General features: G+C 44.0%; 3 protein-coding genes across 3 annotated transcripts in view; all 3 read left to right on the forward strand.

Annotated features, from left to right (window-relative positions):
- Positions 1-2016: 2016 nt before the first annotated feature.
- On the forward strand, positions 2017-16967 carry LOC306981994 (uncharacterized protein; the record flags this gene model as incomplete). Its single annotated transcript, XM_079581735.1, has 13 exons — positions 2017-2153; positions 3063-3223; positions 3730-3943; positions 4032-4135; positions 4211-4348; positions 4523-4579; positions 5034-5310; positions 5470-5630; positions 6748-6961; positions 7130-7233; positions 7327-7464; positions 7598-7616; positions 16659-16967. The coding sequence occupies exons 1-13, from the start codon at positions 2046-2048 to the stop codon at positions 16965-16967; spliced, it is 2004 nt and encodes a 667-aa protein (XP_079437861.1). The 5' UTR covers positions 2017-2045.
- LOC306981819 (putative methyltransferase) lies at positions 8506-10808 on the forward strand. Its single transcript, XM_079581531.1, has 6 exons — positions 8506-8633; positions 9318-9478; positions 9779-9992; positions 10148-10251; positions 10352-10489; positions 10562-10808. Exons 1-6 carry the CDS (start codon positions 8526-8528, stop codon positions 10647-10649), a joined length of 813 nt encoding a protein of 270 aa, XP_079437657.1. The 5' UTR covers positions 8506-8525; the 3' UTR covers positions 10650-10808.
- LOC306981820 (putative methyltransferase) overlaps positions 11931-18705 on the forward strand; it is a 38934-nt gene continuing 32159 nt past the window's right edge. Inside the window, exons 1-6 of the mRNA XM_079581532.1 lie at positions 11931-12084; positions 12586-12746; positions 13154-13367; positions 14468-14571; positions 14674-14811; positions 14912-15103. Of these exons, the coding sequence (XP_079437658.1) occupies positions 11977-12084; positions 12586-12746; positions 13154-13367; positions 14468-14571; positions 14674-14811; positions 14912-14999 (813 nt within the window). The 5' untranslated portion in view covers positions 11931-11976 and the 3' untranslated portion in view covers positions 15000-15103. The remainder of the gene's footprint in view (positions 12085-12585; positions 12747-13153; positions 13368-14467; positions 14572-14673; positions 14812-14911; positions 15104-18705) is intronic.

Consider the following 18705-nt stretch of genomic DNA (forward strand, 5'->3'; position numbering starts at 1 on the left):
GATGCATGAGCCTGAAAAGTCAATACGTTCCAATGTAAAGAACTGAATGAGGGAGATAAACTGTGTTGCCATAATCCTCCTCAGGGATATTCCTCTCGGTTTCTTTGCTGCCTGAGTTCTAAATTCAGAGACTCTGCCCAAAAAGAGCAATCGGCTTTTACCTGCTGAGCTTCTGTGGGAGCTGGGATTTTCTCCGGAATCCATCCATCTCTCGGCGCGTCCTGCTGCCTCATGGCTTCTTCTGGGATCCATTTCAAAGGAGTAAAACATACATTTACTATTTTGAGACTTGCCCTGTTACAATCCATCTTTAAAACTAGCAAAATGTCCAGTTTAATCATTTCATTAGTCGATTTTCATTCATAGATTCATATAAGGAATTGTAACTTTGTCGGCTGATTCCTCAAACTTTCTTTACACCATCAACCCAGGACATGCACACTATGCAAATCTTCCCACTAGGTGCTCCTGACCAAATGTGGCAATGGGTTCCTGGCACTTCACTGACTGGTTTAACAAGAACCAGGAAATACGACAATATTAGTCCAGTGCTCCGGTCCCTGCGCTGGTTTCCTGTCACTCAGAGAATAGACTTTAAAACAGTTCTGCTTACCCCTCCTAGAACCGCCACCTTAGGTCCAAGGTGACGGGTCAGACAAAGAGCGGTTCAGAAGCTCCTTATGAGAGACCAGCAGGCCCGGTTAATCGTTAGGCCGTCCTTCTGTGGACCCACCACCTGCAGGAGGAGCTATACGTGGCAGCTCCAACGGCTGACCCCAGGAAACGGACCCTGGAAACGGACAAGAGAAAGAAGATGGATGGATGGATGGATGGATGGATGGATGGATGGATGGATGGATGGATGGATGGATGGATGGATGGATGGATGGATGGATGGATGGCATGTTGGAGCTGTATGAACCATCTCGGGCCCTGAGAACTTCAGAGAGGGGTCTAATGTTGGTTCCCAGAGTCAGAACAAAACACGCTGAGGCTAAAATCTGGAACAGTCTTCATGAGGATGTGCGACAGGCCTCAACTCTGACAATGTTCAGGCTAAAAACAGTTCTTTTAACCCGCGCACATGACACTGAAAGTATTTTATCTGGACTCTGATCTGTTCCAGTGAAATAAGAACGATGGTTTAAATGTATAGGATAGTTACTTTTTACATGAGATAGTATCTGGTGGTAACACTTTGTTTTACACGACTGTAGAGACCATTTGAAGCTGAACACCCGACTGTGAAGTTTTGGTATTGAATTTGTTCCCAGGTGAAAATGTGTGTGTTAATGTCTCCTCTTTGCCCTCACAGCACAATAAAACTTAGTAACTTAATACACCGGAATTTCTTGGAAAGTAATAACAAAGTCAGAATTGTCTCGACTCAGTCTTTTCAAATGTCATCTTTGTTCCTGAAAACGAATAGTAACTGCAAATATTTTCCTATTGTAAAAATCCCATGCGGTCCTTCTGTTTTACGTTGGTGAACACCGCCATCTGGTGTATGTTTGGTGTAAGCGCATGAATAGGCCTTTTACAGCGTCTCCTCAGCTCAGTTACATTCACTGTCGGTTCTCCCAATCAAAAAGACTTCACTCTCAAACCCCTGGTGAAAATCAGGATGTTTCAAAGATTATTGGACTCAACAGGCAACTTTTGAGCTAAATTTGAAGTAAACTGAAAGGCAAAAAATATAGTTATCTATCCTGCTGCTTGTTAAGTGACTTTCCCTGTGTTAATCATTACTGAGCAAGTGTTAAAGGTCATTATGAACTTGCACAGAGTGAACTTGCAGTGTGGATAGAAATTCACAGTTTGCCAAGAATTTGCAAACTTACAAACTATCATCTTTTCAAACTGGGGCCTCCTCTCCAGCTGAATCAATTTACTCCCATGGGGCCCTCTGTGTGGGAGAATGTCACTGAACAACCTTTTACTCACGCCCCATTTGGCAATAGCTCACGAGGGGAGGAGTCCAGAGGGAGTCTTTGCTACTCATGTGATTATTCTGGACAAAACAGCGAGTGGCGAACAGGGCAAACATGGCTGTGCGGCTTTTTGAAGACAAGAAGCATGCGGCGGAGTATCTGAAACACAGGACGACGCCCGACGAGGTGGTCAGCGACATCATGGGACGGGTCAAGCAAAAGGTGAGAGGATCTGGAACTTTGGTGCTGGGAAGTTGATGAATGATCAGGCCAAACAAATAAAATAGATTTATAAAGATGTTTCTATATGGTGGTTAACTCATTACTGTGACATGGTTTCTGACATGGTTCAAGTTTCAAGTTTATTTATTCATCACAGGTGTCAAGTACAAGGCACCAAAAGCAGTGAAAAGAGTTTTGCCCTCTCTGTTCTGCCTTTTAGAGTCTAGTTAGTGAGTTATATTGTGTTGGAGTTAACCCATCAGTCCAGAGTCCAAGGAAACGCTGCTCATATACAATCCAGTTCATGTGGTGCAAAAAAATCATTGACCACAGAGTTAGTTAGTTCATCCCAATGACTGAATGAAAGATGTGCTGTAGTTGGAGCTGACTGTTTCCTTCCGCACATGGGGTTTGTCTTTTGCCGCGGAGCAGACACAGCGAATCAGGAGAGGAGCTAAAGTATCACATGACATTCAGTGAGTGTGGGTTATATTATTGCTTCGGTGAGGTATTAAAACCCTAAAGTAGCCACATGTAGCCCCATAGGCTTGTATTGGTCCGTCTCTGCTCTAGTGTTAAGTGACTGACTGGATGTTCGTATCGCAGTCTCCAGAGGAACCCCCTATCCAACAGGACAACAGGAACTGAAGCTCCAACAAGGGCTGGACGTTCTTCCACGGTCTTCTGTCCTTTCTGCAGAGGAACCCTTATCCAACAGGGACTGAAGCTCCAACGAGGACTGGACCTTTTTTTTCCACAGTCTTCAGTCCAATCTGCAGAGGGAGTCCCATAAATGGTGGGCCTATCTGCCTGTCCGTCCTTGGGAGTGGATCTCTCTTTCTTGTGGTTTTCCCCAAGGTTTCTCTTTTCTCACGTAGGGATTTTAAGTTTTTTCTGTTTGTTTTCCAGACGTCGCTGCCCGCTCCCCTGGCTGTGGACGTGGGCTGCGGTTCGGGCCAAGGCACCGTCCTGCTGGCTCCCTATTTCAGCCAAGTGGTCGGCACGGACATAAGCCCCGCCCAGCTGGAGAACGCTCGAGCCAATCTGCAGTGTGCAAATGTCACCTACAGGTAGTGAAACTCTGAGCCTTGTTATAGAGCGTTAGAAAAAGATATTTCATGTGATGTCAGGTCAAGTACACATGTGCTGTCTGAATATTCAAAATGCAGATGTTTTGACTCGGTTTATGGTCAATGAGAATGTAATCACTGTGCTTAAGAACGATGATGCTCAGTCCAAGTGTAAACCATTTAGTCTGAACAACTTCTTTCATCGAAGGAATTAAGCGGATGGACCTGATTGAAGAGAGGGTCAAGCAGATAAATAGAAAAAAAAAACAGTTGCTCTAAGAAACACTTTTGATAAATGGTGGTCTCTGGCTCTCTCTACTGAACACAGAGTGAAACTGCACTGTTTTATTTTTGTTTAGGAAAGTTGAACAATTGACCTTTCGCAAAACCCTGCCCCAAAACAGTCATTGTCCAATCATACCTCAGAGCAACCGTTGCTGTCCGTACTGGAAAAATAGTCCAATTTTGAATTTCTATTTCAACTCTTAAACCTTTGTGCTCACCAGGGAGAGTCCGGCTGAAGATCTTCCGTTGGAGAGCGGGACAGTGGACCTGCTGACCTCCATGACGGCCGCGCACTGGTTCGACTGGCCTCGTTTCCGGGCGGAGGTGGACCGTGTGCTGAAGCCCGGAGGATGCGTGGCCCTGCTGAGCTATGGTCTGGACATGGCGCTAGAGTACGGGGACTGCTCAGAGAAACTCAAGGAGATCTGCTTCGAGGTGAGAACGTCAAAGGGCCTGCAATGTGCTGGACGGGGGTCAGGTGAGCTTGCTTGCTTGCTTGCGACTGACTTTTTCTATTTTCTAGGGTTATGACGCCTTGCGCCCCTTCAGGAACCCTCACCTCGGTGCCAGCTCGACACAGATGTACAAAGACATGTTTAACTCCTGCCCTTATCCCGACAAGCACTGGTGAGAATTGTACTGTATTTTCTTGACTGTTATTACCAAGAAATACTGACTCACATCTAAGGTCTCTACATCTAGGCATGAGGGCCTGGAGCAGAGGAAACCCATGTCGGTGAATGGATACATCAGCCTGGTGAAGACATTCTCACCTTTTCGGAAATACATGGAACAAGACGCCCGACAAGCTGAAGAACTCTCCGTCCGAATCCGAAACAAGTGAGCTATTAACCGTAAAACACCAAGTTTATACGTCAACCTTTAAAGAAGACGAGTCAGTCAAGAACACAACAAAACACGGTCTTGCTTTGAGTTCTGAAAATGAATGTAGCTTGTTGCATGAGATACACTGCCCCTTCTTCTCATTTTACATACTCTTAAATCTCCTTTCAGGTTGCTGGACGCTATGCAAGTGTCATCCGCAGAGACAGAAGCCACACTAGTTACAAGGTACTTCTACTGGATCGCGTGGAAACCCTGACCGTCCAGCGTTCCAGCGATCGTCGGGGAATCTGATCTCACAACGGAAAATGTTCAGCAATCACAACATCCTACCCTTCATGACAATATAGGATCTCAATGCCATGGTGATGAAAATAATCAAAACGGACCAGCTTCTTTTGAGAAACCACAATCTAAGATCAGAGTTCAAGACATTCAATTACCAATTAAAGCCAATAAAAAAGGAGTAAAGTGTGTGTATTACATTGCATTTTGTCACAAGGTTGTTTTCACTGAAAGTTGGTGGGGATTCTGAGTGGCAAAACAAGATCAACAACAGGTTTTATAAAAATGTATTCCGAAGTAGAACCGGTTCCATTTGTAAAACCAGTTCTCGATTCCCATCCTCTGACAACAGTGACTTCTTTTGATTGAAATGTCACACAGTGTCGATTTTAATTAGGTCCAGTTCTTTGCCCCTCACTATCTCTTTGTTCGATGACTACGCCAATGGGAAACGTGTCACAGACTTGGCGGCGTCCAACCCGGGGGAAGGGGAGTTTGGAAAGCTTTGGGTCTGGGCTGCTCAGTCATTCGGGGCACATTTCTGGCAAAACGGTCCGAAGACAAACATGGCCGTGCGATGCTATGAGGAGAAGGACCACACGGCTGATTATCTCAAATACAGGCTGATGCCGAACGAGTTGGTCGACAAAATCACGGGAATGGTCAAGCAAAAGGTGAGAGGACAGAAAACATTTGAGTTTTGTTTGCATTGCATGGATTGTACTGGAAACGCTGGGAGCCTCCATTGTAGTACCTCTTTTCTGTCCTAGTTTTAACCTCTTCACCCCCCGCCTTAACCGAGTGCATTGAAGTTACTGGCCCTGTTCTTTCAGATGCCCCTCCCCGCTCCCCTGGCTGTGGATGTGGGCTGTGGTTCGGGTCAAGGCACCGTCCTCTTGGCTCCATGTTTCGACAAAGTGGTCGGCACGGACATAAGCCCCGCCCAGTTAGAGAACGCTCAAGTCAATCAGACGTGTCCCAATGTGTCATACAGGTTTGTAAACGGTGACATGATGTCAGGGTTAGTGTTTGTTTTTTGACACGCTAAACACAGTGTGACGCACAGTTACACTTAAGGCCAGCAGAGGGTGCACTTGCTTTTGTTCAACTGTGAACTGTGAACATAGATATAATATACAAGAGATGGCCGGCTATCCATTCAGCCTCTTTCATAGGGATGATCCCGAGTGGTGGTAGTAGTAGAAAATGTATTGCAGTGAGTAAAAATACACAACAGACAGATCCAACTATTGACAACGTAAAGAACAGGCCTGAGTTCAAACAACAGCCCGTCAACCTCAGTTTAAATTATATAAAAATGTAAGACCCTCTCTGACAGACCATCTGTACAGAATAAAAAAGAAAAATCACAATTGGCTACTTCATTATCTTTACATCATCTTCGTTTAGTTGCAAATGACTTGAGGCACAAATGACTGCCTGGTCCTGTTTTTAGACAGGGCGGGGCACCTGTACCTTCGACCTAAGGGGAGCAGCTTAGTCTGTAAACAGAGGATGTAGCCCCGTACCAAGTGGTCTGTGAAATCAACATGGCTGCTCCTGCAAAGCCATCACAGGGTGGGTGGACAGGCCACAGAGCTCCAGAGCCGTCAATCATAGACTTAGGCTTCCACTTCTTAGTGCTGATGGACAAAAACAGCTTGGTTAATAATGCCAGCGTTGTCACATGGGTCATAGCAATTTATATAAAAGATAAAACTCTTTGAAGCCAGACTTTTAAGCAGTGCTAGGGAGGTGTGAAGTCACCATTAAAATCCTATTTAACAAGTGTCTTTTGGACTCGCCCCCGGCCACCAGGGGGTGGTATTACAGCAATGCCCCCCTGCCATGAGGGCTAAACAGAAGGGCTTTCCTTGCCCGTTAACTGTGACTCTCAGAGAATGGGCGAGGATAGCACTTCTCCCTGTTCCTCATGGCAGGGTACTGACATTACTGTGATACCCCCCTGGTGGTCAGCGGCGTATTACCAAAAGAGCAAGTGGTCTCCCCATACAAAGACTTTGTGAAAAACATTAGATAGAGATTGGATCCAAAGTGTGTGCCTTTGTCCTCTTTGAGGATCTGTTTACAGTAGAGGTGTTTGCTCTCAGGCAGTGTCCCGCTGAACAGCTTCCGTTTGAGAATGGGACAGTGGACTTGGTGACTGCCATGACGGCAGCGCACTGGTTCGATCGGCCTCGATTCCTGGAAGAAGCGTACCGTGTTCTGAAGCCGGGAGGATGCCTGGCCCTGCTGAGCTACACTCTGGACATGGATGTGGAGTATGGAGACGTCTCTGAGAAGCTGAAGGAGGTCTGCAAAGAGGTGAGAACTTATGTTTTGTAGAGCGGTGGTCCCCAACCTTTTTCTCTGAGGGACCAGTGCCAGACCATGGTGTGTGGATATATAGACACCAATTAAGAACCAGAAGGTCCTTTTATTTCACTGCTGCCGCTGCCTCTCCATGTGACTGTGGTTCCTTTTGTGTTTCAGTTTTATGCTCCCTTATTACCTTTTCGTGACCCTCATCTTGGCTCCAGTTCTTTGCAGATATACAAAGATATGTTCGACTCCTGCCCCTACCCTGAAAAGGAATGGTGAGTGTCGCATTGACATTGAAATGATACACATCATGTAATTTGAATTATATATAATGTTGGTTTCTGAGATCTAATATTTTCTGCATCCAGGTGTGAGTGCTTTGAGGTGAGGAGGCCCATTTCATTGAACAGATACATGGGCATCGTGCAAACCTTTACGTCATTCAGAAAATTCAAAGAACATGACTCCAAACAAGCCGAGGAACTGTCCAACCGCATACGACAGAAGTAAGACATTCACTTTCAGTAGCCTTTTCAAACCGTTGACATCCTACAGAGATCCATCCATGAGGAAAAGTGATGTGGCCTGGATTACGGTTTTATTACTGGTCAAAACATTTATTTGTCTCTCTCTCTTTAGGTTCCTGGACACTATGCAAGTGTCATCTCCAGACACAGAAATCACCATGGTTACAAAGTACTTTTTCTGGGTTGCATGGAAGCCCTGATTCTATTGGGCTCATCCTTGGATATCAAGATGTAACTTCTCACATGAAAACTTACAAACTAAGAAGAAGAAGAAACTGTATAAGTGATTCAATCAATGAAAAGTCTTTTTAGAGGAATTTCTTGAGATTTCAGATCTGAAGTTTATAAACAAAAACATCTGCAGACATAGTCAACTCTGTGCTTTTATAGTTGTTTTGTTTCTAGATCAAATAGGACTCTTGCTGCACTAATTTTACAACACTTGCCTGCCCTAATAATTATTTTTTCTTCATGTGAAACAAAATTGATCGATAATAAAATAACCTCATTTGTGAATCTCCTTTATTCTTCCATTTATTTATTTATGTAGTCATTCAAATTCCAGTAGTGGAATTTGGTTTTGTGTAAAAATTAGTGTAATGCTGAGTGCCTCTGATCAACACCACCATTTGACTGAGTTTAGTCCTGCGTCATTGCACATCATTACAGTCGCCTGTGGTCAAAGCTCTGGCATTTACTTTGCTTATTTTTGATGTAAAATCCATTAATGTTGGATGGGTGAGACCATTTAAAAGTCTAAAAATTAAACAGGCATTAAAATACTATCAAAATCTAACATATTATACTTACTTACAATGTTGTGATTATGTAAAAGGCTTTCTGTCCAGTGTTTTTAATATTTCTTGTATTGTATTGGAAATTAGGTCCTCTGTACTTTGCTCCTCCCTATCACTATTTTTTATTGTTTGATGAGTTTGTCAATGGGTAACTTGTCCCAGGGAGGAGTTTGGAAAGCTTTGGGTTTTGGCTGCTCAGTCATTCGGGGGACACATTTCTGGCAAAGCAGTCCATAGACAAAAATGGCCGTGCGATGCTTTGAGGACAAGGACCACACGGCTGATTATCTCAAATACAGGCTGATGCCAAACGAGCTGGTCGGCAAAATGATGGGACTGATCAAGCAAAAGGTGAGAAAACAGTCATTGAATTTTGTTTGCATTGCACTGTGTACGTGGCGACCCTTTGGAGCTTGTTTTGACTGTTCACACCATCCTGTGCCTCTGCTTATCTGAGATTTTTCTTGGTCTGCCACTTCGGGCCTTAGCTAGAACTGTGCCTCCGGTCTTCCAATTCCTTACAATGTTCCTCACATTTGAAACCGAGAGCTTAAATCTCTGAGACAGCTTTCTGTATCCTTCCCCTAAACCATGACGTTGAACAGTCATGGTTTTCAGTCATCTGGGAGTAGTTTTGAGGCTCCCATGTTGCCTCTCTTCAGAAAAGATGCAAAGAGGAGAGACACTTACATTGGGACTCCTTAAATACCCTTTGTCGTGATTGGATTCACCTGTGTATGGAGGTCAAGGGTCACTGAGGTTACCAAACCAATATTGAGTTCTAATAATTAGTGCTAAAGGTATTGAATCAATAAAATGACAAGGGCGCCTAAATGTAAGCACATGCCTAATTTTGTTTCAATAATTCTTGCACACTTTCCATAAACCATATAAACTTTATTTCACTTCTGATTTATAAAGGAAAATCATGAAAATTTACAGGGGTGCCCAAGCTTTTTGCATACCACTGTATATATAATGTATATGGATATTTATTGTGTACATTTTTGAAGAAATTGGCCCCTTTTCTTTCAGATGCCCCTCCCCGCTCCCCTGGCTGTGGACGTGGGCTGTGGTTCGGGCCAAGGCACCGTCCTCTTGGCTCCATATTTCGACAAAGTGGTCGGCACGGACATAAGCCCCGGCCAGTTAGAGAACGCTCAAGCCAATCAGACGTGTCCCAATGTGTCTTACAGGTTTGTAAACGGTGACATGTCAGGGTGAGAGTTTGGTCTTTGATGGGTGTTCGACTGAAAGTGTGTGTCTGGTTTGATTTTGGAAAATGCTGCTATACTTAAGGCCAGCAGAGGGCGCACTTGCTTCAGTAACATATTTGTATCCACACTGTCTTTTGGAACAAAGAACAAATTGATAGGGAAAAATCTAAAATTGACATAGACAAACTCAATTTGGCAGAGTCATCCGTCACATGATAAAAAAAAGTAAATGATGGCCTCAACGCATCTCTCAGTGTGTTGCCATTGTTTGCTCTTTAGGCAGTGTCCCGCTGAACAGCTTCCGTTTGAGAATGGGACAGTGGACTTGGTGACGGCCATGACGGCAGCGCACTGGTTCGATCGGCCTCGATTCCTGGAAGAAGGGTACCGTGTTCTGAAGCCTGGAGGATGCCTGGCCCTGCTGAGCTACACTCTGGACATGGATGTGGAGTATGGAGACGTCTCTGAGAAGCTGAAGGAGGTCTGCAAAGAGGTGAGAACTGATCTGTTTTGTAGAGCAGTGGCCCCCAACCTTTTTCTCTGAGGGACCAGTGCCAGACCATGGTGTGTGGATACATTGACACCAATTCAGAAGGTCCTTTTATTTCACTGCCTCTCCATGTGACTGTGGTTCCTTTTGTGTTTCAGTTTTATGCTGCCTTATTACCTTTTCGTGACCCTCATCTTGGCTCCAGTTCTTTGCAGATATACAAAGATATGTTCGACTCCTGCCCCTACCCTGAAAAGGAATGGTGAGTGTTGCAATGACATTGAAATGATTACTCATTATGTAATACGTAATAGATCATATCGTAATGTTGGTTTATGAGATCTAATATTTTCTGTATGCAGGTGCGAGTGCTTTGAGGTGAGGAGGTCCATTTCACTGAACCGATACATGGGCATCGTGCAAACCTTTACGTCATTCAGAAAATTCAAAGAACATGACTCCCAACAAGCCCAAGAACTGTCCAACCGCATACGACAGAAGTAAGACATTAAAGTGGCCCGGATGACGGTTTTATTACTGGTCAAAACATTTATTTGTCTCTCTCTCTTTAGGTTCCTGGACACTATGCAAGCATCATCTCCAGACACAGAAATCACCATGGTTACAAAGTACTTTTACTGGGTTGCATGGAAGCCCTGATTCTATTGGGCTCATCCTTGGATATCAAGATGTAACTTCCCACATGATGACTTACAAACTAACTCATTTAGAAGAAATTGTACAAGTGATTCAATCAGTGAAAAGTCTTTTAAGAGGAATTTCCTGAGATTTCAGATCAGAAGTTTATAAACAAGAACATCACCTCCAGACTCTGTGCTTTCATAGCTGTTTTGTTTTTAGATCAAATAGGACTCTTGCTGCACTCATTTTACAACTAATACCTGCCCTAATAAAGAAGAGAGAGAATAAATCACTTGTCACATTTTCTAATTATTTTTTCTTAATGTGAAACTAAATTGATCGATGAAAAGATATCCATCAAATTTCAGCCTATTATTTGTGATATAGGGCTCATTTACATCCCATTCAGATAAGCCATACCGACTCCCCCCATAAAACTGTAAAGCACAGAGGGGAGAAAAGGAAAAAAGCAAGAAAAATGTGCCATCAAAGACAAAAAAAATTAAATGTCTCTTGCATGAATCCACTCCCCATAGAGCCTACCTCTACAGCAACTAGCAACACGATGACAACTAGCAACTTTATCCCAACACACACACATTTGACCAGAGGGAAAGAAGAACACACACACGGTCATTAGTGCCATGGACAATGACGACGTTGTATTTTCCGTAACCTGCACACACAGCTTATGACCAAAAACGCAAACAAATCCAACCCACTGAACACACCAGGTTAGCTTACAGCACAACAATGGCCTCATCAAAAAGAAAACAGACACAGGTAAACCACACTCTCTTATTTCTGGACTGTCATGCATTTAGCTCGCCTGGATGGTCATCCGACTTCGGAACACACCTGTGCAGATTGCGTTAAGCAAATTAGCCTTCATCTAATTCATCCTGATTTTACACATTTAAAAGCTAAAATGTTTGTTTCAGAGGGGCAGGAGACACTTGTTTCTCTAAAACACTTGTTTCACCTAAACAGGTCTTTTCAGTCATTTTCTTACCCTTTTCTCTCCCTGCTTATTTTGATGTAAAATCCATTAGTGGTGGAGCTGTGAGACCATTTAAAACTCTAAAAATTAAATAGGCATCCAAAAACTTCTGATGATAATAACAATCTAAAATATTATGCTGACTTACAATGTTACAGTAATGATAATGTAATGTTTCTTAAAGAGAGACTTCATATTCTGATGGATTGAAAATGAGGTCCTCCTTACTTTGCTCCTCCCCATCACTTTTTTTTATTGTGTGATGAGTTTGTCACTTGTCACAGGGGAGGAGTTTGGAAAGCTTTGAGTCTTGCCTTGCTCAGACAAAGCAGCCCGTAGACAAACATGGCCCTGAGATACTTTGAGGACAAGGACCACACGGCTGATTATCTCAAATACAGGTTAATGCCAAACGAGATGGTCAGCAAAATTATGGGAATGATCAAGCAAAAGGTGAGAAAACAGGAAGTCATTGAATTGCATTGTACGCGGCAACCCTGGGAACGAGTGTTTGGCAGCTGCATGTTGTGACATGAAAGCTTCAGGCCTTCACTTGTAGTTTACGTCATTTCCTTCCTCGTTTTCTGCAAACACATTACGGCAGGAGCAGGATGTCAAACGTGCTGATTGAACATTTCAGAGTGGACTTTTATTGTAGACAGCCTGAGGCATCTGTGCAGTGTTCTTGCATCTAATCAGCATCTTGACCTGGGAGACATGTGAAGGGGGTGGATTTTATATGGTATCTCACTATATATATATATATATACCACAAGCCCAACACAACAATGTAGAGCATGAAACAATAAAATGTAATCGGAAAATGTATTTAATTCTGAATATTTTTTTCTGTAACAATAATGCCACCTTATCATCACAATCAATTGCAAAAGAAGCATACAATGGTACTATGTGAATGTAAATATTTGAAGTAATTGGCCCCTTTTCTTTCAGATGGCACTCCCCGCTCCCCTGGCTGTGGACGTGGGCTGTGGTTCGGGTCAAGGCACCGTCCTCTTGGCTCCATATTTCGACAAAGTGGTTGGCACGGACATAAGCCCCGCCCAGTTAGAGAACGCTCAAGCCAATCAGACGTGTCCCAATGTGTCATACAGGTTCGTAACGTCGACATGTCAGGGAGAGAGTTTGGTCTTTGATGGGTATTCGACTGAAAGTGTGTGTCTGGTTTGATTGTGGAAAATGCTGCAATACTTAAGGCCAGCAGAGGGCGCACTTGCTTCAGTAACATATTTGTAACCACACTGTCTTTTGGAACAAAGAACAAATTGATAGGGAAAGATAAAAAATAATCTTTGATATAGACAAAACAAAATTTGGCACAGTCATCCATCACATGATAAAAATACAGTAAATGATGGCCTTAACACATCTCTCAGTGTGTTTATATGGTAACATCCCATCAACATTCACATACTAAGAATTTGGATCCAACTCTATCTCTATAAATGTGTGCCTTTGTCCTCTTTGAGGATCTGTCTACAGTAGAGGTGTTTGCTCTCAGGCAGTGTCCCGCTGAACAGCTTCCGTTTGAGAATGGGACAGTGGACTTGGTGACGGCCATGACGGCAGCGCACTGGTTCGATCGGCCTCGATTCCTGGAAGAAGCGTACCGTGTTCTGAAGCCTGGAGGATGCCTGGCCCTGCTGAACTACTCTCTGGACATGGATGTGGAGTATGGAGACGTCTCTGAGAAGCTGAAGGAGGTCTGCAAAGAGGTGAGAACTGATCTGTTTTGTAGAGCAGTGATCCCCAACCAGTACCAGACCATGGTGTGTGGATATATAGACAACAATTAAGAAGTTTCAAGTTTCAAGTTTAATGGTTTTGTATAGCCCAATATCGCAACAGAAGTCGCCTCAAAGGGCTGCAACAAACATCAAGGCAATAAAACACAGCAATAAATATGACAATTAAAAGTTCAGGTGAATCCAGGCAAATATAATGTCCAAAGGTAGCGATGAGCGGCGTGGGTGTCCCCCGTCCTTAGACTCTCCGGTACGGCAAGGAAAAACTCAAAAACCCAGCAGGAGAAAAGAGAAACCTTGGGGAGAACCACAGAAGGAGAGATCCACTCCCATGGACGGACAGGCTATAGAGACCCAGGGCCGAAGGATCCCTCAGCAGACGGGCCAAGATCGCAGACCGTCCAGTCCTCAGATTCCAGAATGCCAGTTCCTCCGTTCACCCAGGTTCCTCCATTCGATCTAGACAGGCACTCCCGAGGGGGAGTGGGACAGGAGACACCATGTGAATAGTGATGAACAGACTACAAATAAATTAAGTATTGTATCATGATAAAACAAAGTCTGCAGTAAGAAGAAGAGGATAGCGCTCAGTGGACCGTACTTCCCACAGCAGTGTTTCTCCTGAGGCAGCTTTACTTCGGGCTGTGGGTTAGTGCTTTACCTAACTGACCTGATTATAAGCTAATTCGAAGAGGTACGTTTTGAGCCTAGTCTTAAATATAGGGACTGTGTCTGCTTCTTTAACGTGGGCTGGGAGTTTATTCCACAAAACCGGAGCTTGGTAGCTAAAGGCTCTGCCTCCTACAGTAATTTTGGAGACTCGAGGAATTACTAGTTGCCCTGAGTTTTGAGAGCGGAGAGCTCTGGTTGGCTGATATGGAATGACAGTGTCTTGGAGATAAAGCGGAGCTAAACCCTTTATGGATTTAAATGTGAGGAGCAGGATTTTAAATTTTATTCTAAACTCAGCAGGAAGCCAATGGAGAGACTTTAGCACAGGTGTAATGTGTTCTTTTATTTCACTGCTGCCGCTTCCTCTCCATGTGACTGTGGTTCCTTTTGTGTTTCAGTTTTATGCTCCCATATTACCTTTTCGTGACCCTCATCTTGGCTCCAGTTCTTTGCAGCTAATCAAAGATATGTTTGACTCCTGCCCCTACCCTGAAAAGGAATGGTGAGTGTCGCATTGCCATTGAAATGATTATGCATTATGTAATACGTAGTATATACTGTAATATAATGTTGGTTTATGAGATCTATTCTTTTCTGTATGCAGGTGCGAGTGCTTTGAGGTGAGGAGGTCCATTTCACTGAACCGATACATGGGCCTAGTGCAGACCTTTGCGGTATTCAGAAAATTCAAAGAACATGACGCCCAACAAGCCCAAGAACTGTCCAACCGCATCCGACAGAAGTAAGACATTTACTTTCAGTACCCAGTGCATGCATCACATTTAAGACCTGTTGAATTGTTTTTATTACTGGTCAAATGTTTTCTCTCTCTCTATCTTTAGGTTCCTGGACACTATGCGAGTATCATCTCCAGAAACAGAAATCACCATGGTTACAAAGTACTTTTACTGGGTTGCATGGAAGCCCTGATCATAAAGGGCTTATCCTTGGATATCAAGATGTAACGTCCCACACGACAACTTACAAACTAACTCATTTAGAAAAAATTGTACAAGTGATTCAAGCAGCGAAAAGTCTTCTTTCGAGAGGAACATTTACATGCCCTTTATGATGAAAATCACTTGTTACCTTTTCTTATTATTTTTTTCTTAATGTGAAACAAAATTGACTGATAATAAAATGTCCATCAGATTTCAGTCTGACATAGCCTCATTTATGTTATTTCATTATTTTATATCAATTTTGAATCTTTTTTATTAGTTTATTTATTTGTTGATTCAAATTCCAGTAGTGGCCATCACTCTGGTTTTGTGTAAAAACCCGTGGAATGCCTGTCATAATACAGATGCAATAGTAGTAGCAGGGCCGGACTGGGACTGAAAAACAGCCCTGGACTCTGACCAGCCTGGCCCAAATTAGCGTAATTGTGACTTCCACAAATACATATTTTAACCTCTTACCCCCCGCCTTAACATGAACGAGTGCATTTTCCCCAGTTCGGCTTTTTATTATTATTTTTTTGATTGGTGTCATCAGCAAAAAGAACTGGAAAGGTGGTCGTAGAAACAGAAGCAAAATCATTAATATAAATAATAAATAATAAAGGTCCCAAAATTGAACCTTGTGGTACACCATACTCCACGGAATTCCTTTTAGATTCATTTTTTTTTATACTGGGCTTTACCCAAATCTAAAAGCTTCTCGACTGGAGATCAAAGGAAAGCTAAGACCTACAAAAGTGATGGTAACTTTTTGTCACGTCATTTTTGTCATATTTTTGTTGTTTTTTTTTCATTATTTTTTCTATCATTTGTTTGTGTTTATCTCACATTTTTGTTGCCTTTTCATCACATTTTTTGTCACTTTTTGTTGCTTTTCCAGCACATTTTTGTTCTGTTTTCATCCTATTTTTTCTCGCTATTTTTATGCTTTTCTTTTTAGCTTTTAGATTTGGGTAAAGCTCGGTTGAGGCGGGACCTGTGGCCCTAGAGCCAGTGGCCCTTCTGTGCTCTTCCAGAATGGACATATGGCCAGTCCGCCCCTGAGTAGTAGTAGTAGTAGCAGTGGTAGGAGTAGTAGTTGTAGTAGTAGTAGTAGTAGTAGTAGTAGTAGTAGTAGTAGTAGTAGTAGTAGTAGTAGTAGTGGTAGTAGTAGTAGTAATAGTAGTAGTAGTGGTGGTGGTGGTGGTGCCAGCGTAACTTAAAAAAACGATCAAAGCTATGCAGTTCACAGATTGCTCACTAGATGGAGCAATTCCATAACAGTAACTGGAGTCGGACCATGACTGAACATGGAGCCACATCACTGCAATAACGACAACTTTACCTTTAAACGGCTCAACTATTTCAGTTGCAAAATGCACTAAATTGTATCTGGAACTCGATTGATTGTGAATATTGTAGAAGAGACACAATAACGACAAAGTGATTGTGTTCGAATCTTATGTAATTCAATTTCTTTGTGAACGGCCAAGTCGAGATTATTCGACACAGACACACGCAGGATTCATATACCAAACAATTTATTCTTCCGTCTCATTTATTATGTGTGATCAGCATGCACCACATTAGCCTAACACAGTACAAAAAAAATAAACACTTAGTCCTTTATTGCTTTCGCTCTCTATAGCACTCCCTCCGTGCGCTTACTCCTCCACACCACCAGGGCGGTCATGAGCAGGGTGACCAGCACGGGCACGCCGATGAAGGGGGCGAGCACGCTGACGGGCGGGTCGTGGAGCAGCCGGCCGGTCAGCGCGCAGTCCTGGAAGTACGTCCGGTGGATGTCGGTGAAGAACAGGTCCGTCACGTGGTCGGGCCAGAAGCAGCCCATGTGGACGGCGATCTGGAAGGTGCAGTTGGTGACGTCTTCGTAAATCCTGGGGACGAACGCAAGACAAACACGTCAGGTTTTGGGGGTCGTTTACTCATTTGCTGACTTGACTGATTGGCGGACATTAAGCTAAAAGTGTGGGATAAGTTTGAGAGTTTCCATTTTACTGTTTTTCCTCTGACACATATCTCAAAACCAAATCGACAGGGAGGGTTGACCTTTTGATTAAACTAAACTAAGGGAAATTTTGTCAATGTCGGATCTTGGAATGATCATTCACGCTTTCGCCTCTTATTGATGATTGCAATTCTGTTTGGATTCAATAAGACGACTCTCAACACTGTCAAGATGCAGAAAAATAAGGAGAATGACCGGAAGAACTGGTTGGTCATCGTGAACTTTATGGACTGGTGTGAGTGCAAGGACGAAAGACATGGAGATCGACTTCAGGAGGAGGACGCCGATCGAACACGCCGGTGAACATCCATGGGGAGGACATTGAGGAGGTGGACAAGTTTCAAGTACTTGGGGGTTCACCTCAACGATGAACTGGACTGGTCCCACAACACCAACGCCCTGTACAAGAAGGGCCAGAGACCGAGGTCCTTACCGAGGTACAGGCCTCTGCTCAGGGCTTTTTATCTACTACGCTCCTGTGTGCTGGGTCCCGGCACTGGACTGGTCCCACAACACCAACGCCCTGTACAAGAAGGGCCACAGACCGAGGTCCTTGCCGAGGTACAGGCCTCTGCTCAGGGCTTTTTCTCTACTACGCTGCTGTGTGCTGGGTCCCGGCACTGGACTGGTCCCACAACACAAACGCCCTGTACAAGAAGGGCCACAGACCGAGGTCCTTGCCGAGATACAGGCCTCTGCTCAGGGATTTTTTATCTACTACGCTTCTGTGTGCTGGGTCCCGGCACTGGACTGGTCCCACAACACCGACGCCCTGTACAAGAAGGGCCAGAGACCGAGGTCCTAACTGAGGTACAGGCCTCTGCTCTGGGCTTTTTATCTACTACGCTGCCGTGTGCTGGGTCCTGGTCAGCACAGAACCAGACAAGAAGAGACTGATAAAGCTGGTCAAGATGGCCAGCTCTGTCCTGTGCTTCCCCTTGGACTCTGTGGAAGACCTGAGCGGCTCCATCAGTGGCAGACTGAGGCACCCTCAATGCAAGAAGGAGCGCTACTGCAGGTCCTTCATCCCCACTACTGTCAGACCGTACAACGAGTGTGAAAAAAACGTTCTATGCAAAATCCCATGCAATAACTTCTGTATCAGTCACTTTACCACCTGCACCATGACTGTAAACTTTGCACTTCCAATGTCAACATTTTCATATTTAAGTAGTGAAGTAAGTGTGGAGGTATCTTGTCTCCACATTATCCTGTTCTTCCTCGATTGCACGTTTGCACCCTCTGAGTGTCTCTTGAGAGCCGTTGCAATAAGTGAATGTCTCCATTGTGAGATCAATAAACATACATAATATATACAAGTCACATCCTATCTTAATGATTGCATTTAGTTCTATCCATTTTTACTCCAACCCCACTGGCTCTAACGGCAGTCTGAACTGGAGAGCCGCCCGTCTTTGAGATGTCCTTGCAGGGCAGAGATTCCTGCTGTCGGAAAACAGTCAAAGCAGCGTCTCCAGTTACCGCCGCCGGGATTAACGCGGCTAAATATACCGCGAGAGGCATACCGGCCTGCTGGCACCCTCGCTTCACCGCTGCGCCACAGTCCAAGCAGGTGGGACATTCTACTGGGTACAATTTAGAATCTGATCACTTTTATCCCCACATATCTCTACTGCTTACACTATCAAAGAAAGTTACTAACACC

Source organism: Gobius niger (assembly GCF_951799975.1).
Source record: "Gobius niger genome assembly, chromosome: 23".
Lineage (NCBI taxonomy): Eukaryota > Metazoa > Chordata > Actinopteri > Gobiiformes > Gobiidae > Gobius > Gobius niger.

Bases quoted from the DNA above. Each gene is read 5' to 3' on its own strand.
- LOC306981819 (XM_079581531.1), top strand. From the start codon at position 8,526: ATGGCCGTGCGATGCTTTGAGGACAAGGACCACACGGCTGATTATCTC. The intron at 10,252-10,351 runs GTGAGTGTTGCA...TTCTGTATGCAG, and splicing joins CCCTACCCTGAAAAGGAATG to GTGCGAGTGCTTTGAGGTGA. The intron at 10,490-10,561 runs GTAAGACATTAA...CTCTCTCTTTAG, and splicing joins TCCAACCGCATACGACAGAA to GTTCCTGGACACTATGCAAG.